General features: G+C 45.8%; 1 protein-coding gene across 3 annotated transcripts in view; it reads right to left on the bottom strand.

Annotated features, from left to right (window-relative positions):
* Positions 1-283: 283 nt before the first annotated feature.
* The window catches only part of Plcl2 (phospholipase C like 2), a 186,562-nt gene continuing 159,883 nt past the window's right edge, over positions 284-26,962 (bottom strand). For 2 of the 3 annotated variants that reach the window (XM_060369644.1, XM_060369645.1), the window contains exon 7: positions 284-10,332. In XM_060369644.1, coding sequence (XP_060225627.1) covers positions 10,153-10,332 — 180 coding nt within the window. In that variant the 3' untranslated portion in view covers positions 284-10,152. The remainder of the gene's footprint in view (positions 10,333-26,962) is intronic. The other variant, XM_060369646.1, reaches the window with a different exon arrangement.

Raw genomic sequence — 26,962 nt, 5'->3', positions numbered from 1 at the left:
CCGTCGGCTCCTTCTAGTTTCCGTCTGATACAGATGACCTGGCCAAGTCCAGACCACAGGGGGACTCGAACCCCCTGGAAACGAACTCACACAAAGACAGACCGTTTAACACAACGATACACAAGACTCACAGAACAAAAAGCCGGCAGGTCTTACCTCCCGATGCTGGGTCGGTGGTCCCTGGGCGGGGGTCTCAGATCTCGGTGGGACCTCCAAATGAAAGACTGCCAGGAGCCTATCTAGACGGGGAGACCCCGCTTCCCAAGGAACAGCGAGACCAGCCTTCGGATGCAAGCCGCAAGAGGTTTATTTTGATACACGGGTACCCGGGGCGACCAAGCCTATCGGAGGACTTGCGCGCCTCTCGGTTAGGGTGACGGGTTTTTATAGGGCTCGGGAGCAGGAGGCGCGGTTACAGAAGCGAGAAGCAGTTACAGGGTTCTGATTGGGTGGTTTGAACAAAGCCGTAGTTAAGTCACGTACCCAGAACAGGGAAGGCGGGAAGGCAGATTGTGAGCCAAGTCACGTACCCCCCCGGAACTGGAAGGCGGGAAAGAATGCAGCGAGGTAGCTCTTGCTATACCACGCCTACTCTACATAGTGTTAACGATCGCTGCTATCTTTTGGTCTTTCAGGTGGTCTCTGGGTGCCTCTGAGCTGTGGCTGGGTGAGGCCACCTGCATCTCCGTGGGCCCTGCCTGGCTCGCTTACAGTCAGTCTGACCTCCCTTAGCCCTTCCAATTAATTATCATTCATGTTGAGTTCACATATTTTTTTTCTGGGCATAGAAAATGCCACAAACCAATGATGGATATAGGAGGGAAAGACAAGATCTTCACACGCTGTTGTAGTAAATTAAAAAAAAAAAAAAAGAGTGTTTGGTTTATAATGTTTATTGTTATCCCTAAGATTATCATGGTGGTATTATTTAACCCACTATCACAAATAATAAGACACAGACACCTGTTAGATTTTATAATTACCTTAGTTACCTTGGGCTGGGCAGATAGTTCACCTACCCTGGCTCAATATCCTCTATATCTGATCTACCTTCCATACATAACCCCATGGTACTTGCTTAAATTCTTCATCCAGGCCTTTTCACACTATCATTGGGGTCCTTCCTCCTGGCCCACATGTTTGTTTGTTTTTTTTCCTCCACACTAACCCATTGCATGGTGTCCTCCTTCCTCCTCTCTTCCTGTCATCTGTCTCCCATGATTCTCTCTGTCCTCTCCAAGCCCGGGAACCCTAGCCATGCCTACCCAGGTATAGGCTGTTTAATTTACACAACACAGATAGGCGTACTCAGATCTTAAGGGCTAGTAACACGCATCAGACCGAGCTCCAAGAACGAACACTGTCCCTAAAGCCATCAAAGCGTTATTCTTCCCTCCTTTCCCCGAAGATGAAAGGGAGGCTCCAGTAATGGATACCCTCCCCAGCCCTTACTGTAGCTGAGCTTCCTCCAGAGTTCAGTCTTTCTCACGAAAGGCTCTTGAGACTGCATTCTCAGGTGAGTTTCTGGCTCTGAGCTATTGTGCGCCTTGTCTTTGAGAACCTGGAAAGTCCTGGAGGATTTGTAGCTGACAGTAGCTATTTGCTGAGCAGTCATTGGCTTTCTGTCAGAAGAGCTTATACCTCACAGTGTTGAAAGCCACTGAAGACAGGAGCTTGCCTGCAGTTAATGAGCACGCTCCATACAGTACAACAGTTTCCTCACTAGCAGGTCAGAGGGGGCATACCTGCACGGCAAGCATCCAAGGTGCTCAGAAGTACTGCTTCTCCAGAAACATGAGCTGAGCCCCATGGCTCCTGAATTAAAATGGAAAACTAGTACCAAGAGAAGGGCCAAGCTGAGCAGAGCCGCTGAGAGAGGAAGCGCTGCAGAAGGAACAATTTACAGGGGCTCAGGTGGGTCCTAGTGCCACAGAGTAAGAGCAGGTTGCCACAGGAAGGATGAACTGATAGAAAGCAAGCTCAAGAAATTTAAGCCAAGGCACAGAACAAAAGCAACTGGAAAATGGGGGAAGGGAAGAGACTCTATGCCTGGATTGATCCAGGAGGGTATGTCCATCAAGGAGAGTTGTGGAAAGAATAAGCAGAATTGGAGCGGGTGTAAATAGATAAGCAGTAGGGTAAAGTTAAAATTGAAGACACACAAGATTTCACAGTAAAGGGGCCCTGGGTATTGGGGTGTGGGTCAGCGGCAGAGCGCATTCACCGCAGCAACCCACTGATGATGCTCGAGCTGAGCCGAACTCAGCAGGTTCAGTTGCCTATCCGGCGTGTCAATCGGTACAGGTCCAAACAGCACTTTTTACTGTTGTCTTCCAGTCCTGCTTTCCCTCAAGCCTTCCCCATGCCGAATTAGGTCCTCAGCTACTCACCTAGCTGCCCAGGTCAAAATGGAAGTTTGGGTTCTCTCCTGCTGTGCCCACTAGAAATCTGAATTGCCCACCCGAATCTGACTGTATTTCCCTGCCTCTGCTGTAACACACCAATCCAAGTGCCCTGTGGCTCACGTGGCTCACAGCAGCACCTTGCTGCCATGCCTGCCTCTTTCTATACCAGAGCCACCCTTCAGGTGGAAGCCAACTCAGCTGGCACCCCAGCTTCTCCAAGTCATCTGCCTTCCAGCTGCGCTCCCCACCAAACACTCGGTCCCTTCCCACCTTGGTCCTTTGGGCTATTTTGGTTTTCCTAGCGCTTTTCCCATATCCCTTCATGGGTCCTTGTCATTCACGAGGACGGCCCCTCCCCTAACACCCTGTGCACCCCCTCACCCATCCCTAAGATCATCTCCCCTACTCTCCACCCACCCCGGAGTGAGACTTCCAGGAGAAGAGCCCAATTACTTCCAGACTTTCAGCTTTCAGGCATTTAAAAAATATAGAAAAAAAAAAGTTCTTTTTTTTTTTTTTTTGGTCAGATGAATGAAAAAGCCAGTCTACATCACCACGACAATGGTGAACTGAAAAAGTAAAATAAATGCAAACAAAACATCCCCAACATAGGGAAAAAGTAAGCTACAAAGAGTTCAACGCTAGAGGAAAATGCAGTGAGATTTCAGGATTCAGAAACGAAATGGTTTTGAACATAGCACTACTAGATTCTATGAATCATAGCATGGCTAGATTCCTAGCCAAACTTTTAATAAAATCTGAAAAAAAAATCTAGGAACATTAAAAGACTGAAAATCTACCTTGATAAACACTGCCTGATCGATGAACTCAGAGAAAGGAAGAAACTGCTGGGGGAGGGGCTAAACGGGGCTAGAAGCGGGGCTAGAGGGGGCCAAACCCAGTGAAAAGCGATAGAGTCAAACACAAACGAATGCAGCAGCCTATGAGCAAGCAGCACAGGTTAGAACCGGAAAGCAGAGGCTTCAAAGGAAAAGTGTTCAAAAGACAGCACACTTCAATAGACAACACGGTTAGGAAACGGAACGGCCCTGCTTGAGGGGAAGGCCCCACCCAGCTAAGCTTCCAACTTGTGAGGAGGAATGATAATAACACAACGTTTTAGGCAACAGAAAGCAGAAGCAGATGAAACTGAGTCAGGGGACCACAGTTCCAGCCCCAGCAAGCAGAGGAACTTGGCAGCTTCAGCCTTGTGGTTCTGGCTTTAGAATCAAGGCCACAAGAAAAGGTTGTGGAACCTCCCGCTGAGGCCAGGCATGTGCCAGGGGCGTCCCTGCATGGAGCCCCAGCGAGGCCGTTTGTGTGAAGGTAAAGCCTGAATTGCCTTGCAAAGCCCAATATATCGGAGATATCAGAGGGGAGCTGCTGACAGGGAGTGGGCGGCAGTCAACAGAGCTGAAAGAAATTGAAGATCTGGAGTTGTCTTTGACATCAGACATGGGGATGCAGACCCTGGAATTTGGCCGGCTGGGGTTAGGTCTTGCTTTAGTTCAGTGTTTCCTCCCCGTGCTCCCTTTCTTCCCTCTTGCAATGCTGATGTATATTCTATGCCAGTGAACTATGCGATCTGCTCTTTCATTCCAATTTGACAGGGAGTTACAGTCAAGATTCCCACAGTCTCAAGAGAGACTTTGGACTTTTAAGCAGTGTTGAGACTGTGATAGCACAGGAAGACGTAAGATATGGGTACAGGCCTGCTGGGGTCAGGGAGCAGAGTGCGGTGCTTTGAATAACCATGGCCCCCACAGGCTCACATATTTGAATGCTTGGTCATCAGGAAGTGACCCTACTTGAGAAAAATTAGGAGGTGTGGCCTTGCCGGAGCAGGCGTGCTTTTGTTGGAGGAAGTGTGTCGCTTGGCGTGGGCTTCAGGCTTCAGAAACTCAAGCTAGACCCAGGGTGTGTGTCTCTCTTCCTGCTGCCTGCGGTTACAAATGTAGAACTCTCAGCCCCTTTCCAGCACCTTGTCTGCCCGTGTGTTGCCAGGCTACCCACTGTAGAGCTTTCATTGCTGCAGCAGCCAGTGGCTTTGACGGCCATCAAAGCCCTGACCTGCCCACAGCAGCCATCAAGGCTGCCACAGCAGAGGGCTGCTGTCTCAGCCAAGGAGAAGGCTGTGGCCACAGGGCTGAGCCTTGGCACCTCACCCAGGTGAAAGCCATGGCAGCAGTCACCACCAGATCAAAGCGGCCACCACCAATGCGGTGGGGCCTGGGGCAGTGACGTGACATGGTCCCCTGGCTGTAGTGATCTCTCCCCAAGCTGTGGCGGCCCACTGGAAACCTTCCCTCCCCCCAAAGCTATGCCCAGCCCTTGAGAAGCAGGCCATTCAATTTCAAGCGGCTGCCAGTCCCCCTTCCTACATCAGGGCAGCCAGCCCCTCCTTCCCACCCTGGGCCTGTGGAGGCCAGAGACAAAATGGTGGCTCCTGTCAGCGGCTCAGCGAGAGCTGTCCATGGTGACCATTCCTGCCTCAGCCTACTGCTATGAGAACCAACACCTTTCCTGCCCCAGAACGCCTACTGCTGCCGCTATGGGAGCTGTCCATGACAACTGCAAGCTTTCCTGCTTTGGCCTGCTGCCTTCACAGTGGACTCTGTAAATTTTGGACTCTGTATACTTTATAACCTCTCGAGGCAAAAAAAAAAAAAAAAAAAAAAAAAAAAAAAAGCGGCCAGACCCTGCCTGAGGACTCTCCAGCAGCCCAGCTCCTCCCCCAGACCTCTGGAAGTGTCCCTCAATAAAACTTTTAAGAGATTTACTGCCTGTTGTGACGCTCCCATCAGACGGAGTGGAGCCACGGAGTGGAGCTCAGGCTCCAAAGCTCTGCAGCTCATCAGGGTTGCAGCAACCCTCCCTTGGGAGCTGTGACATCTTTGTTGAGGAGGTCTTCTCTCAGAGCTGTGTGATTCCTAGGCTCCTGTGCCTCAGCATACCCTTGGGACACTGTCCCACCCCAGAGCTGTGACATTCCTGGACTCCTATGACTCAGGATATCCTTGGGGCACTATTCCACCTCAGCGCTGGGCTACCTTCCCAGCCCCAGGAGCTGTGGGTTTTCAGGGCACCTTCCCACCCAATCAGGGAGGCAGCCCAGCTGCAACGAACAACAACACTTGGTGCAGTGACTCAAATTTGTTTTCTTGGAGATGTGGGCTTCCTGGACACTCTCCCATCTGAGTACCAGCAGGTAGGTCAACAAACAAGCAACACCCGCTATGATGATTATGGACTGCGCCTTGGAAACTGTAAGCCAGCCCTAATTAAATGTGCTCCTTTATAAGAGTTGTTGAGGTCATGGAGTCTTTTCACAGCAACAGCACACTGCCTAAGACAGACTCCATGCTGCTGGCATGGGGCAGACACCCCATTTCTCCTCTTAGGATGCCATGTTGTCATGGTGCACATTCTAGACACCTCACAATGCATTCTTCTAAGACAGCCAGTGCTCTATTAAAAAGATTAAAGTAGTAATGGTAATTTTAAAATGTTTGTTGTGTGGTTACTGCTTTTGGTTCTACTCATTCCTTGTGCAGATCCATTTCTGCCCTTGGAACTGCCCACGTCATAATGCCATCAACTCCTCTAGCTTTTGTCCATATGAAAAAGCCTTCGGTTTTTCACGTTTGGGTAATATTTTTGGAGAGTACAGTCATCTAAAGAGACCTTCTGTTACTACCCATCCCTGTAAGTTCTAACAGTCACATTTAAACACAATTTAGCCCCCACCTCCTCTCCACCTCTGTAGCTGTACTTAAGATGGAATTCCTGTTTTCAGTTTCAGTCGCAGCTTTGGTCCTCTTGTGCTTGGTGGTCCTGGTCTTAATGGACACTAGCTTCTCTGGATGACTGACTAAAGCCAGAACTTCACAAGAGAAAGGAGCCAGTTTTTGGTGGCAACTGCGCATCTCCATGAAGGAACTGGAGGTACCATTCCTGTGAAAGCACACATTCTTCACTATTTTCACACTCATTTGCTGTGTGCATGTGCCATGGAATGCGTGGGTAAGTCAGTGGACAACTGCAGGAGCTGGATCTCCACTTTACCACGTGGGTCATAGGACTGAACTCACACAGGCCCCTTCAACAGCTGAGCCACTCCTCTGGCTCACATATTTCCAGAATGGAACTTTTTTTTTAAATGAGCATTTGTTTATAATTACATGAAAGAAATAAAATGATGGACTAAACATATAAACCTCAGGGCTACCCTGAAGAAGAGCTGAGCCTCTGGGGAGGCTCATAAGTCACCACCTCACCACAGCCTTCACCTTCCTCCTCATCTCGTGGTCCTCCCTGGTGCTCCTCAGCAGGCCACACTCCCCAGGCTGGCACTTCACACATGCAAGCTCCTTCTAGTTACCCAACCCATTCCCTATCCTCTGACCTCTCTCCAAGGGAAGGTGCTTTTGTCTGAAGGTGTCAGCTCAAGCCAGCTTTTGGGACTGTGGGGAGGCACATCACTGCATAGAGCATGTATCACAGGAAATGGCTCACTTATTGGTGATCGGGAGGCAAAGGGAGAGGAAGAGGTCAGCATTCCAGCATCTCTTTCAAGAACTTGTCAATTCTTTAAGTCCTCCCAATGGTCCAAACTGGGCACTGAGCCTGAAAGACAAAGGCCTTTGGAAGACACTTAGGGTCTAAGCCACCACAAAATAGTATAAGCAAAGTGCCCTGAGCACATCCCTTGGCTCACAGCCTCAACCCACAGCTCCTTCTTCACAAACGCAAACAACAGAAAGTACTTCCAGACCACTGATGAAAGCCCGCTCATGCTCATGCTGCCTTCAGAGGCAACCACTGAGCACTGCAGATTCGCCTGTCCACGACGGCATCCTCTGCTGCGGCAGGGCTGTGCTGTGAGTATAGTAAGAACACTGAGTCTAAGCAAGCTGGGTGACTTTCCCTCGTGTGGGGGCCCAACTCCATGCGGGTGACAAGGACCTCCTGCTTATGCTACCAGCCAGCCTAAGAAGAATGTACCCCTCCCCCAAAGTCAGGCTCCTGGGTCACACTGCCCTGAGGTGGCAGAGGTAAGCTTGATAGGTCTCTATGACTTCTGTTTCACAATCCAGAAGCCATATACCTGGCAAAAGTGAAAACATGAAAATAAAAATAGATGGACTTGCCATATTTCCACAGGATAAACTTGGTTGGAGGATCAGTTTACTCGGTGTGGGGGGTTGGCAGCAGGTACTTAGCATGTTCGCAGATGCCCCTGAATTTGCTCTGTGGGCAGGACATCGTCCTTACCCTGCCTTCATTCACACATACAACGTGACTTTTTGTTCCCATGGGACTGAGCGGGTATCTGTCACCCTCTGTGCATTTTGGTCCAGCTCTTCATTTTCCTGGGTCCTCAGCGAAGATTTACCTATGGCCTGTTGTTCCTGTGCTGTCTTGGATTACACAGCCCCCAAAATAAAGAGTAAAACTCGTGTGTATGTGTGTGTGTGCACACGTGCTTATACACATACAATTCAGTCATACATGTCAGAGTCAAGCCCATGGGGCTTTCTATATAAGGTAAGTCACAAGCTGTCCCCATGAATGGACGGATGATGAGGGAAGCCAACCTGCACACCACTCTGAGTGTCCCCACAGATTCTCAAACCATCAAGCAGAATCACATTTTGGTTTGTCAGTGGGATGAGTATAGGCCTCCACAGGTTTGAGGCACAGTGAGCCAGCGAGACCTTTCCCCGGAGGCCTGTAAGTAAGCCTTGACTCTGTCTAGTTTGACAAACGTCTTTTGTTTCCATTTGAATGAGGAAGAACCTGATTCTGGCTCTGCTGACTGGCACTGTCCTCAGAGGCGGGTGGCCTATTCCTTGGGGCAGGAACTAGACAAACAGGAGATACTGCCTGCCTTGGGAAGACATCCTGACACTGCCTGCTCTCCTCTACCACTTGGCATATTAAAGAGACCAAAAGGAGCTTAGCTAATTAGCACCAGCATGGCCCTAGTGAGTGTGGAGACTGCGGCACCCACAGCTTCCACATCCGGAAAGGAACGTGTCAGAGTGAGTAACAGCAGCTCCCTCAGATTTCTGTTCCCCGGTGTAGCCTGCCTCCATCTCGGGAGTGCTAGGGCCCCACGTCCATGCCCACCTTCCGCTCCAGTTCTAAGATCACTGACTCTAGACCTGCATAAGCCACAACAAATTACAGGAGCCTTACAATTGCAGACATCTGACTTGCATGTTGCATGATAACCGCCATTATTCCAGATACAGCTATATTCTTGTTTTACTGTACTTTAAGTCACATGACAGATGATTGCTAGAGTTTTTTTTTAACTTCAAATTGACTGCGGCTATTTGCTAAGTTTAGAACCACCACTAACACTACTCATCACTTACTGCTTCTATAAATTACTCTCTACTCTCTTTCCATTCACTTCTTTCTCCTTGTCATTTCTAAGAGCCTTAGCTACTGACTGGTGTTTATCTGTTGTCTTTGAAGAAACAGTTTTCCAGCAAGACTCACACCTGGCCAAAGGCCAGTGGAGACAGGTCCTGAGCAGAGCACTGGGTTTAGGAGCAGCTACTGTGACAGCATGGCCCACAAGAGAAAGGGCTGTGAGCTCAGCCGCAGGCCACCTATCCTGCCAGGGCATGCCTGGAAAGCAAGGCCCACTGAGTACTCAGAACCTTGTTCTTCCACAGCGAAACAATGCGTGGTTTGTGGGAAGCATTAAGTAGACTGCAGGGTTCTTGAACCCTCAAAAGTATCCTGAAGTGTCACGGTTTTGAAAAGAAAAGCTCAGATTAGAAATTTATGCGGTGCAGGTGCCCCTCAGTGTGAAGGAGAAAGACATTCTCAGACTGAACAGAGATTTGTGATCCCTGGCCCCACAGCAAAGTGAGACCTGCCCGCCCTCTCTACTCCTGCTCATCCTGCAGACACCCCTGACGAAGGTGTGATTCAGGTCTACAGTGTAGAGCCGGGCTTACATCACAATCAGGCACTAGGCCACCATTGCAAACTGTCACAACCATCCTAAAAGCCACACAGTGACTTAGGTGACGTATTTTTAGCAGTCATTTAACAAGTAATTGGCTTCTTGGAAGAGGAGATGCTTTATGAGTTAAAGTTTCACTAAAGCCATGTACCGCTATTGGAGAAAGATCATAAAAGATATCTTTAATGTGAATACTACGCCATACAGTGAAAAACTATGTACATGGTGCTGCTTCCTTCCGGCTGCCCGCGCTGACACCCGCATCTTCAGCCGGGCAGCCTCAGTCCCACGGCATGTTGTCCTCAGCTCCCGGTCCTTACATTCTGCTTAGTAAATATGGCTCAGCAAGCATGCCACCAAATCCTCCACCGCCCCATGACGGGGAGCACACACAGAGAGTACGCCTTCACCCCTTCACCAACAAATGCGAATTTAACAGTCCAGTCCATTTCCCCTGGAGTGAACTGTTTTCAGCAGGAACGGTCTGTCGCTGGAGCTAGAGCAAATGCCCTGTTCTTCACAGTGAACCTCAGGGCGTTTCGAATACAAATACAAATACAGCATGTTTGGGCCAGGGATAGAATTTCTTGTTAAAGAGTTTATTTGCCTTCACACTGGGCTTGCTACATACAGTCACAGCTGTAATGGACTGCAATTGGCTATTCCAGTTGTGCTTTAAAATCCCAGATATCATCCTCATTAGTGAGTGCAGCGCAGTTGGTGACTGGTCCTAGGGTTGAACGCCACAGTGGGGGAGGGCCCCTAGTCTTCGTTTTCATCACTGCCTTTTTCAGGGATGACTTCTAGGCTCCGGCGCTGCTTCTGGGCCTCAGAGTTTTCAGTGCCGGGTTTGTTCAGTCCACACGAAACAGCTGCATAATGGATTTGCTTCAGATTCTCCAAGGTCTCATTCTTAGCATATTTCAAAAGATCTGCTTGTCCCTAGAACAAATTAAAGAGCATTAGACAGACATGACCACTGCTGGATGCTGCAGCACAGATGTTCTGTGGAGATACAGGCACTGTAGGATAACATCTGTGCCCTCCCCACACTCACCCGCTGGTGACATCTCAGGGAACTCTAGGTTACCATCAGCACTAGGACACGACATTTGTGCAGCACGCCTTTGTTCCACATCACTGTGTTTCATGCAAACAATACTGCAATTAAGACACAGGACTAGCCCAGTGCTACTCATGAGCCTTTGAACTCACGACCTTGAGTGTGCTGGCAGTGGGTGCACAGCAGCCCTTGCTGAGCATAAGACAGTGAAACGAAGATGCTCTGCTCTGGACATGAGCTCTCTGCCCTAAAGTTTAGTTTCTGGTGTGAGGTCTGACCACTGACCTAATACATATGTGGCCCAGAATACAGACTGCTAAGAAAAAGCGGAGGGACTGAAGCACAGCGGGCCCCTGTCTAGAATTCGAGCTGATGATAGGTCTGTGCAGGGTCCCTACTTTGGTACTCTTGGCTGTAGGGGCTGGGTGGCCTGGTGCATCTTAGGGCATTGAGAAACACTTTGTCTTCATTCATATCCCAGGAGTAACCTTCACTGTGACACCAAAAATGTCTATGGCGTTGCCAATGAAGTAGTCCCTGTGAGATGGCTGACGATGTCAGTTGCAGCATCACTGGGCAGAGGTGGCGTGGTGCTCTCTGATGCAATTCTAATATGTCTGCTGCCTGCCACTGACACCTCTCCCTACGTAAACTCTTGCCTTTTTCCTTACTGTTTTCCCTTTCCGTATTTTTTTCTTTATGCGACAGGGTCTCATAGTCCATGAGACTCACTGTGCAGCAGAGGATGGCTCTGGATTCCCGACCTTCCTATCTCAACCTCTGGGGTGGTGGGATTCCCATTCTGTTCCTGGTTTCTTTTTCTCCTTCACTAGTTTGGTCAGGTCATTTCACAGTTGAGGTTCCCCAGTCCCAGATGATGCTAGTCTGCGTCAAGCTGACATAAAACTAGCCAGCGCGTCACAGCAGCATAAAACAAACAGAACAGTTCCAGCAATTTTCTTTCAGATACTGTGCATAAACAATTCTATCACCTGTGAACAAAACAACTCTTTTTCTTCTTCTCATTATTTGTGCCTTTTAGCTTCTCCTTTTGTTCTATTGCATTAGCTAGGAATTCTAACGCAATGCTGAAAGCAGGTGAAGTGATGGATGATAGGAGATCCCTGACTTACTGCTGATATTAAAGGGCTTGGATAGTCTGACCACTCAGTATCATGTTAGCTGCGGGTTTGTGTAGATGTTCTTAAGGTTGCAGTTCCTTCGGAGATACTGAGTATGAATGCTACACATGGGTGTTGGAGTCCATGTTGAATTTCTTTTCTTCATCTACTGCTATAACTGTACAATTTTTCTTCTTTACTAATGTGACAAATCAAAGTTTGTAAGCTGAATCAGCTCTGCATACCCAGTATAGCTACCCCTTGTTCACATTTAAAATTTTTCACCTATATCCATGAAAAACATTGGTTTATAGTTTTTTCCCTTTAAGTCCTCTGGCTTAAGTATTAGAGTAACACTGGCCTTGTAGACTGAGTTATGGAAGACTATGCTTTTCAAGAAATTTGTCTATTCCCTATATATTACCAAGTTTGGGTACAGAATGGTTCTTTTGATACCCTCTTAATGTCCATAGGATCTGAAGTCCTTTCACTTTACCTACCAAATTTTTGTCATATTTTCCCCCTCAGTCAAGCTTGAGGTTTATTGATTTTATTGTGCTCTTTTTCCTAAACAGCCTTTTGTTTTGCTGATTTTTGAAATTAATTTACTGTCTTCAATTCTATTGATTGCTACCTGAATACTACTTTTGTTAATGAAAATTAGTTGGTCTTTAGTGAAAATGCATAGATCTAATAGCTAGACACTCCAGGGCTTGCCGTGTTCCAAACTGAGCTCCCGAGATCTTGCTTCTCCCTCCACAAGCTTCCATTTGTTAAAGCAACCCCATTCCTGAAGCCACTCGAAGCAAATACCTCAGTGCCACCACCAACTCCCCTTTACCTCTTGCACCTGCAACTTGTGCCTTAACTTTCAAATCAGATTCTTGAAACGTCCTGCCATGTTTACTCCCCGCGGCACTCTAAGCTACTATCACAGCATAATGCGCTGTTTCTCTACCCTACAGACAGAGGTAGTCCTTAGTCTCCTCAACACGTCAGTCAGGGAGAGCCTACCGTGACCCCGTCATAACACACCTTCTCTCAGCTCAAAGCCCTTCAGTGGCTCTGCTAGCTGCTCACAGTGAGGGCCAAAGTCCTTGTTTGTGGCCCTGTGACCTGCCGCACTGCTCCTGCCTTGTTCACTTCTGTTGAATGAATGTAAAGTAAAACAAAACCAAACAAAAACAAAACAACAACAACAACAAACATGCAGCTCTCATCTAGAATATTCAGTTTTGTCTTTCTGTGTCTGTAACTGATGAGCAGAGTTTATCTTTAATGTTTTGTTGCTCTCTCTTTGTCAGCATATATAATTATAAATATATAAATCTACCACATTATGAAAAAGAACTTTAAAAACAAGACTTCCCCAAAGGTACAGAATAATGTGTAACAACAAGGTTCTTGGATGCGTCTGTTTCCCGAGTTTAGGTGGGTCATTATGGCATCAGAAGCTGATCATGAAGATGCTCAACCACTTTCCACGTGGTGGAAAGGCGCCTCAGGGGCAACACACCTAGGCTGGGGGGCAGCTGAAGTTGGTGCCCAGTGCTGTTCTATGTGGTATCCAAAACGAACTGCTTAGAATTCAGCTTTCCAGTGTGAATGAAGAGTGACTGCAGGATCCAGTGCTCACTGAGGCAGTGTCACAGCTCAGTGTTTTTCAGCCTTTACAGAGGAAGGACTTCTTAAAATACCAGTGACACATGTGACTAGTTTTGAAGACTTCTGCATGCTGGCTTTATAGTGCTTTAATTGAAAAACTTGAACTGTATTCAGTTTCACCGTCTGTTTTGAATTTTGCAACTTAACTCTATTTGGCTTTCATCTTGACAGAACTCTAAAATATTTAGGTCAAAATGTTGAAGGTTCTCACTTTGGCCCTCAAAGTAACTTTTAAAAAATGTCACTATAAGAATTCCGCAAGACTTCAAGGATGAACTACAACCAATCCTTAAACTCTTCAACAAAACAAAACAAAACAAAACAAAACAGAGGGTTTACTCCCAAGATTGTCCTATGAATCAAGTAGTTCTCTAAAATACAAACTAGAGAGAGACACAATGAACAAAACAACCTACTGATATCCCCAGTGAACATAGACACAAAAACCTCCAATAAAACACCAGCATACCAAGAAGAACACCAACCATGATCAAACTGGCTTTAGCCTGGAAATGCAGGGTTGGTTAAAGATATGTAAGTCAATAAATATAATTAGTCTTATAAATGAACTTAAAGACAAATCATATAATCATCTAAAAATGGCTAAGAAATGTCTCAAAAATGTTTATTACCAGTGGGATTGAGTAAAGATCATCCTGAGTGAGGTATCCCAGAAGCAGAAAGACACACATGGTATATACTCAATTATAAGTGAATACTAGATTTATAAGACAGGGTAAACATACTAAAATCTGTACACCTAAAGAAGCTAAACAAGAAGGAGGACCTGGGGTAAGATGATCAGTCTTAGAAAGACAAATGGGATGGACATTGGAAATAGGAGAAAACAAGAAATAGGACAGGACCCTACCATAGAGGGCCTCTGAAAGACTCTACCTAGCAGTATATCAAAGCAGATGCTGAGACTCATAATCAAACCTTGGGCAGAGTGCAGGGAATCATATTAAAGAAGGGGGAATTAGTAAGACCTGGAGAGGACAGGAGCTCCACAAGGACCAAATATATCTGGGCCTAGGTATCTTCTGAGACTGATTCTCCAACCAAGGGCTATGCACAGATATAACCTAGAACCTCTGCTCAGACGTAGCTCATGGCAGCTCAGTATCCAAGTGGGTGTCCTAGTAAGGGGAACAGAAACTGTCTGACATGAACTCAGTTGCTGACTCTTTGACTTCTCCTCCCACACCCCCGAGGGAGGAACAGCCTTGCTAGGACACAGGGGAGGACATTGCACCCAGTCCTGATGAGACCTGATAAACTGGGGTCAGATGGAAGGGGAGGCAGAACTCCACTATCAGTGGACTTAGAGTGGGGCATGGAGGAGATGAGGGAGGGAGGGTGGGGTTGGGAGGGAATGAGAGAGGGAGCTACAGCTGGGATACAAAGTAAATAAACTGTATATATATAAATAATATAATAATAATATAAATAATGTAAAAATAAAAATTTTAAAAATGTTCATCACCCCTAGCAATTATAGGAATGAAAACCAAAACAACTTTGAGAGTTCATCTTACCCCAGTCAGAATGACAAAGATCAAAAAACAATATATAGCAACAAATTAGGTTGTAGACAAGGAGGAACCCTTATTCACTGTTGGTAGGAATGCAAATCGGTGTAGCCTCTCTGGAAATCAGTGTGGAGAATCCCCAAAAAGCTAAGAATAAATCTACCATTTATATAACTCTTGGCAGATTCCTCAAGGCTCTAACATGCCATTTCACAGACATTTGCTCAGCAATGTTCACTGTCTCCTATTCACAATAGACAGGAAATGGAAGCAGCCTAAATGCCCTTCACCAGATAAATGGATAATGAAATTATGGTACATATCTACTACAGAATACTATCCAGTTATAAAAAAATGTGAAGTCATAAAACTTTTAAGTGGATGGGCCTAGAAACCATTACTTTGAGTGATGTAACTCAGACCTACAAAGACAAACACCGCATGTTCTCTCTCAGCTGTGATTTTTAGCTCCAAATCTTTGCATGTGATTATACAACGTGGGATAAGCACAGAAACTAGGACAATAGACAAGGACCACAGATGTCAAGGGCAGGGGTGGAAAGGGGCACAGCAGGACACAGGTGATATAAAGTGGGAAATGGAAAAACAACTAAGGATAAGGGAAGAAGGGCAATATAGAAGGAAAAGGATAAAGGAGGAACAAGTAACACCACACTTATTTAGTAACTCAATGAACCATATTTTTTACCCTCTCTAAAATTTATAATACATGTGTAAATATACACTTGCACGTGTTATATGTAATTTTAGGTAAATATAAAAATAACATGACTTCTTAACATTTTTCCAAACATCTTTGGTGTGATTTGTCTCTCCTCCCTAGGGCTTCTAGTTAAGTGCTCAAAACCACACTGCTCTGACTTTCTTATTCCCCAAGAATGCAGTGGACTGTGGCCATCAGTACCATCCATTTCCTAGAGAGAATGCCAGCTCAGGCTGAGGTCTAGACAGCACCAAGTCCAGTGAAAACAGACCAGTGTCCATTTATATCCAGACCCAGCGCATGCGCTGGCCCCTGCCTGGTGACGAGATCTGTGTGTCTCTAACGTTCCCATCACAGAGCTGGATTGTATCTATCCCGTAAAGGTCCAAGAGGCCGTGGTACCCATTTGTGTCTCTGGGAGATGGTGGCACACGGTGCAGCTGCTTTGCTATTTCACATCTGAGTGTCTTCTGCAAGACAAACCGGAAAACTGAGCGTACAAAACCCACCAACATCTCAGGACAGGACATACACGCCAGGTCGACAGAAAAGTTTCATTCCCGACACTGGCGACACAGCTGGCCTTTTTATAGCAGGCATTTTATAGCAGGCAATCACAACCATGGTATCTTTAGCAGATATTTTATGGTTACTGCTGTAAGAGATGGGAGACTCATCTCCAAAGTAAATATGCTTCAATTTACTACTTCATAAGCATTTAGAATCACAAGACAAATGCCCAAACTTCTTTTAAGAGCTACGAACAGAACTAGAGAGACAGGAAGAGATCAGTGGGAGGCAATGGGACATGAATAAGGAACAGAGGGGATGTTTAGAGCACTGGAACAAGATGTAGCTCCTGTGTAATACAAGGATGGACACAGCCAAAACATGAGGTTATAGAACTTAAATGTGTACAATCAAGAACAAATTTTAAGAATGGCCAGCTGGCAAAGGGGCTCGGGGTATAGTGCTTGCCTAGCATGTGTAAAGTCCTAGGTTCAATCCCCAGAGCTGAAAGGGTAGGGGAAACAACGGGAGCGTGTTGTTATAGACTGTTCAGATCCACTCAGTGCGTGGCACTGAGTGAAGTCTAGTGTGCACTATGGTCTTTGAGGAATAATGGCACGTCAGTGTAGGCTCCCTGCTGTGCAAAAAGCACATCACTCTGGTGGAAGATGATGATAATGAAGAGGTGATGCATGCAACAAGCAGGATGTGGGAAACCTTGAAACCTTCCTCTCAACTTTGCTATGAACTTAAAAACTGCGATAGGAAAATAAATGACCTTTTAGAAGTGTTGTGGGAACCGTCTGATATGTTCTCTTAATTGCTTTAATTTTTATGCAGCTGGGTGTCTGGCCTGCAGGTAATTGTGTGTGCCATGTGTGTGCAGGCCTGCAGAGGCCCAGTGTTTGATTACCTGGATCTAGAGCTGCAGATGGTAAGCTGCTACGTTGGTGCTGGGACTCAGAACCAGGTCCCCTGGAAGAGTGGTGAGTGCTGAGGCATTATATGCTCCGGCTCCTCTCACATTTCTTTCAGCCACAATTGAAGGGCTCTGCATTGTAATTACCAGGTAAGTCTGAAGCCACAAAGCCTACATTTTGTCAGAGACAAAACAGCAAAGCCTTCTGGGAACTAGCCGTCATTCACTGAATGCCTGGTGTCAGGTGTTCACACAGGTGGTCTGTGTGTGTAAACAATGTTCATGACAGTCTTATGTCTATGAAGCTGAAACTATTCTGTTCCTATCTGGTAGTGAGGAAGCTGAATTTAGACAAATCAGGGACTCTGGCCAAGACAGAATATAAGCTGCAGGTCACACTAGAATACACCCCATTTTCTTGGTGTGTGTCTTGTGTTCCTTTCAAGTAAACATGGGGCCCACCTTAAGAGAGCTGAACCTCTTTCACTGAACACAGCATCGTAAAGCAATGAAATAGACTTTCAAGGTGTTCAGCATGTCAGCACTGTAGCATATGCAAGCTTCCTGTGACTCAAACCCTGAATCAGAAACAGAGATTTCCAGTGCCTACGTGTTGAAAGAGCAATGAGCGAATACAAGGCAGGGTTGTGGGAGTTCTGGCTATGGGCTATAAAGCAGCCCTTACCACCCTTTCTTGGGGAAGGCTAAAGCCAAGCACAGCAACAAGAAAAAGGTCTCCTATTGGTCAGGCCTACTTCCAGGGATGTCCCAATAAACCTCACACTTGAAACAAGATTACCCAACATCAAAGTGAGCCACAACTAGAGCAACAGGACACATGCTTTTCTACAGGCCACAAGAACAGTCTGAATATGCCCTTATGTCTGCACAGGCACTCACGGATGGCAGGGTGAATATGTGTTACAAATAAAAAACAGGGCACGTTCGCTCTGCCCCACCTGCACCCACAGAAGCTCTGTAAGAGGTGGGGAAGGCACTAGGAAAAACAAAAATGATACACTTGTGTTCTGGCTTCAATTGTTTTCCTTAATCCAAAGGGATATTTCAATTGTATGGTGCAGCATCTTAATTATACAAGGATGAAGGCTTCATCTTTGTTCTCGATTCTCCACCACTTCTGGCCTCTATGTAATCTGTCTGTGGTTATCCCCCAACCTACCAAAGCTCTATAAAACTACAAATTAAAAAATCAATTAATATATATCCAGAAGAAATGCTATTCTCAGAAGAAAGCAGTTTTCTGTTTTTTTCAACTAAGATGGAGGTTCCTAGGTAGCATTACATAGGAAGTAATACCAGCTCAGCCTGGACAGGAGAGCAGGGAAGGAACTTGACAGGTCCAAGGATTGTTGGGAATGATGCCTTCCACCCAGGATCACCAGCATAGTGCAGCCACCATGGTATCTAGACTACGATGTTTGCTAAACTGACTGACTCACGTTCCTGTCATGGGGAAGGGAGGCGCATGTACCGCTACAGCACAGGCATTCTTCTTCTCTTCTCAAGTTAATGATTTAGAAATGTATTTGATAAATGGTTCATAGTGAAATGTATCTGCAGCAAGGCTTTTCAAATTGCCTAACTTTGCATTTATTCATAATAGTTTACATTTCATTTTATTAGTTGCATTTAGAATACAAAAACGAGCTGGTCAATTTCCTTTTTCCTTTTTTTATTTTTATTTATTACAGTTTATTCACTTTGTATTCCAGCCCTGTCCCTTGTCCCCTCCCAATCCCACCCTTTCTTCCTTATCTCTTCCCATGCCCCTCTCCCAGTCCACTGATGGGGTGGTCCTCCTCCCCTTTCATCTGACCCTAGCCTATCAGGTCTCATCAGGACTGGCTGCATTATCTTCCTCTGTGGCCTGGCAAGGGTGCACCCCCTCAGGGGGAGGTGATCAAAGAGCCAGTCATTGAGCTCATGTCAGACACAGCTCCTGTTCCCCTTACTAGGGAACCCACTTGGATACTGAGCTGCCATGGGCTACATCTGGCAGCACAGGCATTCTGGTGACAGGAGGGGATGAGGCTTCAGGAGCAGGCCGGCAGTGGAAGTGAGTCACAATTTGGACCTAGAAAGCAGATCAGGATCCAAATCTGGAAAATGTTCCAGACCAAGATCAAGGAGAAGGAAGGGGAGGAGAATACTGAGGGAGGAGCGGGCCAGGATCAGGTCTGCACCTCTGAGAACACTGGGAGAAGCAGCTCATGCAGGACCCTTCCCTTACACTGGGGAACCCTCTCACGCACCTTCTGGGTGACCATTTCTCTCACACTTCTGAGGAATCACATATTACCTAAGGAATCACTGCACACTGGCCAGGTCCTTGGGGGACCTGTTTTAAATGGATCAGAAAGAGCAGCCTGCCTAATGATTAACACTACTTTTGTTTGGTTTTCTGAGTCACTTTACATTTTCATACACTACTTATATAAAAAATTAGCTTCCGGTCAAGTATAGCTTTTCAGAAAGACTGGCAACTGCTGAGAGTTACTGCTTAAGGGAAAGAGTCATCTATGGACTATCACATTAATTTCTGGAAAAGAAATGAATGATAGCTGTCAAGTTTCTAAGGTGAGCACCGTACCTTGAATAAATGAAGAAAATCTAGATTATGTCTGTATAGACACCATCTGTTTATTGGCTTATTTTTGGCAGAAGTCTTATGTTCCTAGAGAGAATAAGCCTCTAATTACTTTCGGAGTTTCCCTCCCATCCTTGTTTCTGAAGGCAGACAGTGCAGGACATAGGGGCCCAGCTGGGCATGCCATATGATGACAGCTTGGTGTGTAAGCAGTTTGCTCCAGCCCACATAACACACACTACACAAGCCCCTTACCCCAGCTCCTGAGTGAGATGCCAGCTGCGTGAAGCTTGCTCCATATTCCAAGCCCTGTGAGCTCCCAACAAAGCAAAACCTTCTGAGTGGCCCTGGGCAGCACCACATGGATCAGGAAATCCATCCAGCTGAGCCCGGCTAATGACAGATCACGGTGGGGGCATCTTAAGCCACTACACTGGAGCTGCCAGTGAAGGCAGCCATCTTCTGGCCACAGTGGATTAGGGTGGGGAAGAACCAATGTGAGGAGGCCTGTCACTGTAGAACTGCTGGTCTGGAACTAAAAGGCTGGGCTGAGCCAGCAAACACCATAGAGTACACTTACTACAGAGCTCATAAAGAGCAGTCATGGAAGGCCAAGGAGAGGCCAGGCTGTAACACAGTAGGAACTGTATGAGCAGGAGCTAGCTGACTGAGAGGAATGGAGAGATGTCAGAGCTAAGCTGGCCCAGAGCTGGGCCTGAGGGACACAGATGTTCTTGGCCACTAGGGCTTCTGATGGCTCTCCAGCCCTCTGAAGTAGGAATGCAGTGTTTTGATCAGAGTTCCCCAGGGTCTCTCATGATCTCTTGTGTGTACGTTCTCTGCCAGCTAGTCTGAGTGAATTTCCGCTCCTAGTAACCAGCTACAGCAGCACTTTTCCACCATGAGATTCTGTAAGAATTGTAAGATTCTGTAAGATTGTAAGAACAGCAATGACCGGCAAGGCAACTGCGCTCAGGGAGAGATCACTTCAGTGAGGACAGAATAAAGACAGATCACGTCCTCACAGGGCTGTTGGGAAGGCAGCCACGGGAGACCCTCCCCACATTCCTGACGAAAGGAGAGAAACTGGCAAGATCAAAATGAAGCAAAAACTCTCAGCTGCAGCGTACCTGAGAGCAGGATGTGAGAGAACAGACAGGGTCTTGTGGCACAGCTCAGCCCAGGCTGGCCTCAAATGTGGTTTTCTGCTCCAGTCACCCAAGTGCTGTGGTTCCAGGTATGTGCTACCTCACTATGGTAATGTAACAGGCTCATAACCCTGACAAGAGTTACATCGGGAAGCCCCCAAATACCGAAAATTCTATCTCACACTCAACCAAAAGAGAGAGGTACAGACTGCCTTCTCTTTATGGAGCAGAGGATAAAATTGGATAGAAGAAAGGAAGAGACAAGTGACATTGGGTCGATTCAAAGCTAGAAAACCAGAGCAAACACAAAAAACAATGGTGCCACCAGAGAGAAGCAGCAGCAGAGAACCTGAGGGAGGAGCCCAACAAGAGGCAGGTGGTAACTGCAGGCAGCATTGCGGCTGGAATCTGAGGCAGGTGGTGGAGGGAGTCCAAACCCATCGTAAGTGAGGGACAGACAGCAAAGGCAGAGGATGTGATAGGGATGGGAATAAATGTGAAAGCAAAGCGCTGATGTGAGCCTGCTGAAGAAAAGGGCTCAGTGATAGAGCACTTGTCTGGCATGTAGAAGGTCCTGTGTTCTATCCCCAGCACCATCCCATATACTGGACATGACTGATAGCAAACACTATGCTTCAGAGCAGAGCAACAGTGCTTAAGGATGTAGCAATATTGCTTACAAATAGTGTAACATTTAAAACAGAGAAAGGGACTTCAAACAAACGTATGTGTCCTGTGGAACAGTATCAAAATTGTACACACACACACACTCACACACACAAGCACACACATACAATCTACAAGAATCTTAAGAAGAATCCTAAGAAGATACATAAAATCCTGCCGAGATCCATCACTGTGGGCTGGAATGATGGCTTAGGTGTCAAGAGGGGTTGCTGCTCTTGCTGAGGACCCAGGTTTAATTTCTAGCATGTGAACCGGGCAACTCACAACTGCCGAAACTCTAGCTCCCGAGGATCCAGTGCCCTCTTCTGGCAGCAGTACACATATGCACGTACATACACACACTCAAATAGAAATAAAGTGTATCCTTGTAAAAATCCATCTCCATTTAAAAAATCGCATAAAAGATGTTCACTCCCCACCCACTAATACGGTTACACTAACAATTCTAAGTGCTGGCAAACACACTCCAAATCCATGAAACTGGCACTGCTGAGGGCAATGCAAACCGGAGTGTGGATCTGTTGCTCCTTGTACATCATTCTGACTGTTCCGTGTGAGGTCTGACACACAGTATCTGTGAGGTGCATCTGGCTTGGCATTTCCACTCACTATTCACCTGACAGTGGATAAGCATACAAGGACTTGTGTGTAAATGCTCAGTGAAGCTTCGTTCAAGGGAGCAATAACTAGAAGTAACCATGCCAAGATGTTATCAGGGGGTTCTGGATATGACAACCACAGACGCTTTTATTTCTCCATATTTTAAAACCATTTTCAAAACTGGAAAGCTAAACAAGCAAAGCTTTAAAGCAAAAATAGGATAACAACAAAAACTCTGGGCCTTTTTTACTTTAACTTTTAACCAGCCTTTTGTGAGAATAACTAAGAGCTCCCTGCTTGTTCCAGGCCAGGGCTGGCTGGCACCTGCCTCTCCTGCGGTTCAAGTGAGCGGAGTGAAGACTAAGATAAGACGTGCTGATCACAAAACAATGGTGCCTCAGGATCAAAGGAACTTCATGGAATCAGCTCATGGTCACTGTAACCCCAGACCCAGGGGAACCAATGTCCCCTCTGACCTCCACAGGCACCAAGCATGCACAGGCTGCACATAACTGCACTCAGGCAAAGCGCTCGTTCACATAAAATACATAAATAAATCTAAAACAAACAGATAAGCACCTAGAAAAAATTAAAATACCCATTACTGGACCCAGCACATTTCTTTCACATAAACAAAAGCCTGAGGTATTTTCTTTTCTAGACATAATTAAAACTAAAGGTTTCTCTGATACAGCTGCTCTTTCCAATTGCCTACTTTTGCAAGTTTGTGTATTGTCTTGTTCCTCATTAGTATATACAGAAGGCTCCCATTTCTAGTGACTCTAGAGCACAGTGCTTCTCAAGCTTAGTACACTTAAAAAGCAAAGCCAGGGGACTTGGGAAAATCCAGGCTATGATTCAGCAGGGCTGGGAACTCCTATTCTGTTTTTGTTGTTGTTTGTTTAACAGTGTCTTTCTATGTGGCTCATGCTGACTCCAAATCTGCAGTTTTCCTGCCTCAGCCTCTGTTAAGGGCCTAGGCAATAGGCCAGAGAGACACCACATGTACCTGGCCCACTTCTATGCTTCTAATGAAGAAATCTTTGAGAGAGGGTACCCTGGTGTGGTGGTTTGAATAAGATGCCCACCCCCCACAGACTGATGTGTTTGAATGATTGGCCCATATGAAGGGGCACTATCAGGAGGCGTGGCCTCATGGGATAGGTGTGGCTTTGATGGAGAAAGTGTGTCACTATGGAGACAGGCATTGAAGTCTTACATATGCTCAAGCTATGCCCAGTGTGACACACAGTTTCCTTCTGCTGCCTTTGGATCAAGACATAGAACTCTCAGTTCCTTCTCCAGCCCCATGTCAGCCTTCATACTGCCATACTCTCCAAAATGATGACAACGGGCTAAACCTCTGAAACTATAAGCCAGCTCCAATTAAATTTTGTCCTTTATAAGAGTTGCAGTGGTATTGGAGTCTCTTCATAGCAATAAAACCGTAACTAAGACACCTAGTGTTCTGATCAGTTCAAAAGGGTAGCAGATGCTGGAAGACAGCTCTAAATTTCTCTCACCTGTCTAAGGATCAGACTCTTAAAAGAATAACATAACTACCTTTGGTCCCTCCCCTAATTGTCAGGGATTAAACTCCTATCTGCAGGAGAAAGCATAGAGTAGAAACATACTACTCAGATTTGGGCACAAGCACCGTGCAGGTCCAGCACTTGGTTCTGATCTGAGCCCCAGAGCTGTCATTTACCTAGAATCATTTGCTGTGCCTCACAGTTTACACACTCTCTCATTCCCCTGCCATGAAGAAGGGGGTATAATCATCCGGGCCACACTGGGCTATGGGGAGCTACGCTCTGTGACTGTCCTCCACGCAGAGCGGGTGGCTTTCTGTACACTTGTTTATTACAGCAGAACCGTAGGGAGGGAAGGGGCAGCTGCTCCCCGACTTCACACTAACAAGCTCCATGCTGGGGGTTAGCTTGCTGGCTAGCTTCTGACCACACAACAAGTCCGTATTTCCCTACAATAAATGAAAAGCAAAGAGGTTTGTTCCTGCCATGGGGCTTAAAGTACCATGCTGTATTTCTGAGCCCACAGGAAATGTGTGGTGCACCTTATCAGCAACGTGGGAAGCCAAATCCCCTTTTGTTATAAATTCTCCTGTCTGTTATTTATTCAACTGCAAACATCAGCGTTATATACTCTAAAAATAACACATGCACACTACAGGAAGACATGAAAATGATTTTACATGTAAAATGATCAGTAGTTTAACAAGAGAAAATATAAACTAGCTAGCTCTGGAAAGGAGGTCTTTTAATAAGGTAAATCAGCACAATTAGCTACAGGAAGAGGCAGCTTCATAATGTGTTTATAGCTGCATTTTTAACTGAGCATAAAGTTTGGAGGGTGAGTACCAGAGGGTAATTTTACATATACTTTTCCTGGATGCTTTATCGGCATTCCCAACACTGGCTAGAATATTAACAGTCAGAAGTTACATGCACCATATCATATTTAAATCATTCAGTGTTACATATGCCACAGGAAAAGCTCTAGAAGAATGTACATAAAACAGCCAAAACTAATTTTCTTTGGATGCCAGAATTATGTCCACCTTTGCTTACTGTTCTGTTAATATTTTTGTAATGAACACATACTATTCATAATAAAGTTAATTTTAAACAGCCACACTGAAGTGAGATGTCAGTGTAGAAGGTGTCACACCTGGAGAAAACTTTCCTACGAACAGCAGTTCCTTTTTTTTTCCTTTGACTATGCCCCACATAATATTTTTTTCTGGTTTATAGTATGATGCCTAGTACGGATCTGTATGTTTCTGTCTGAGCTGAGGCTGAGATGCTGTGCCGGAGCTGCTCTGGACAGTGTAGTGTTGTCAGTAATTCCTGTGCCCTTGCTAAGGCCTGGATGTCTCACAGCACAGATGTAGAAATATGATCTCAGGGGGAAGACAGCTGAAAACGGCCTTGAGAGTTTGAAGACTCATGCCACTTCCAGCTTTTGCACTCTTTGCTTTCTGTTCAGTCGTTGAGGATGTGAGTTCTCAGCTTCCTGCTCTGGCTGCCTTGGCTGCCTGTTGTCATACTTCCTAGGCATGATAGACCCTTACCCATCTGGAACTGTGAGCCAAAATAAAAACTCTTACTCCCGTAAGCCAGTTTGGTCATGGTGTTTTGTTACAGCAACAGAAAAGTAACTGAGATCAGTTGGTACCAGGAAGTGACCTGCTGCTGGACAGAAGCCAACCATGTTGTTTTCTAAAAGAAAGAGAAAGACTTTAAAATTTGGGGCTAAAAAAAGAGATTGAACACTGTAAGCAGAGCCCCAGCCAATGGCTCCATTTTTATTTCCCTGCCTTCTGCAGTTAATCCAGGTTCTACACTCACATCCACGGATTTGGAGCTAGAAGCCTCAGGTGAGAGAAAACATGAGATGTTTGCTTTTCTGGGTCTGGGTTACCTCTCTCAATATGATCTTTCATGTTCTCTCCATTTACAAGTAATTTCATGATTTCATTTTTCTTTACAGATGAATAATATTCCATAGTGTGTATATACCTATAACCACTATCTGTTCCTCAGTTAAAGACCACTTAGGTTGTTTCCTTGCCTAACTTAGTATGAATAGAGCGGCAATGAACAAGCGTGAGCAAGTACCTGTGGAGTATGATATTTAGTCCTTTGGGCATATGCCAAGCTGGGTTATATAGTACATTTATTTTTAGCTTTTTGAGAGTTCTCCACACTCATTTTCCAGAGTGGATGTACCAGTTTGCAATTCCACCAACAGGAAATGACAGATCTGTTCTTCTTATATCCTCTCTAGCACTCGCTGCTAGCTGTTTGATGATCTTTGCCATTCTGACTGGGGTGAAATGAAATCTGAAAGCTGTTTTGGTTTTCATTTCCCTAATTGCTAGGAACAGTGGATTTTTTTTTACATTTTTTTATTTTTCATTTTTTATATTAATCACAGGTTATTTACTTTGTATCCCAGCCATAGCCCCCTCCCTCATTCCTTCCCAATCTCACCCTCCCTCCCTCATCTCCTCCCTGCCCCTTTCCAAGTCCACTGATAGGGGAGGACCTCCTCCCCTTCCATCTGACCCTAGTTTCAGGACTGGCTGCAATGTCCTCTTCTATGGCCTAGCAAGGCTGCTCCTCCCTTGGGGGGCGGAATCAAAGAGCTGGTCATTGATTTCATGTCAGAAATAGTCCCTGTTCCCCTTACTAGAGAACCCACTTGGATACTGAGACTCTGAGCTTTCACCTTACACCCATCAGAATGGCTAAGATCAATACATGCTGGAAAGGTTGTGGAGAAATGGGAACCCCCCTCCATTGCTGGTGGGAATGTAAACTTGTACAACCACTTTGGAACTCAATCTGGTGCTTTCTCAGACAATTAGGAATAGTGATTCCCTAGGTATATATCCAAAAGAAGCTCAAGTACACAACAAGGACATTTGCTCAACCATGTTTGTAGTAGCTTTATTTGTAATAGCCAGAACCTGGCAACAACCCATATGTCCCTCAGTTGAGGAATGGCTACAGAAATTGTGGTGCTTTTACACAATGGAATACTACTTAGCAATTAAAAACGAGGAAATCATGAAATTTGCAGGCAAATGGTAGGACCTAGAAATGATCATCCTGAGCGAGGTATCCCAAAAGCAGAAAGACACACATGGCATATACTCACTTATATAGACCTATAGGATAGGATAAATATACTGAAATCTATACACCTAAAGAAGATAAATAAGAAAGAGGACTCAGGGTAAGATGATCAATCCTCACTTAGAAAGACAAATGGGATGGACATTGGATGTAGGAGAAAACAAGTAACAGGACAGGAGCCTACCACAGAGGGCCTCTGAAAGACTCTACCTAGCAGTATATCAAAGCAGATATTAAGACTCATAACCAAACCTTCAACAGTGGATATTTTTAAAAGGTATTCCTTAGCCATTTTTTTTTATTCTTTTGAGAACTCTCTGTTTAGATCCCCAGT

The sequence above is a fragment of the Meriones unguiculatus genome, chromosome 16, assembly GCF_030254825.1.
Source record: "Meriones unguiculatus strain TT.TT164.6M chromosome 16, Bangor_MerUng_6.1, whole genome shotgun sequence".
Classification (NCBI taxonomy): Eukaryota; Metazoa; Chordata; class Mammalia; order Rodentia; family Muridae; genus Meriones; species Meriones unguiculatus.
The sequence above is the reverse complement of the archived record's forward strand: the minus strand, read 5'-3'. Positions and strand labels throughout refer to the sequence as shown.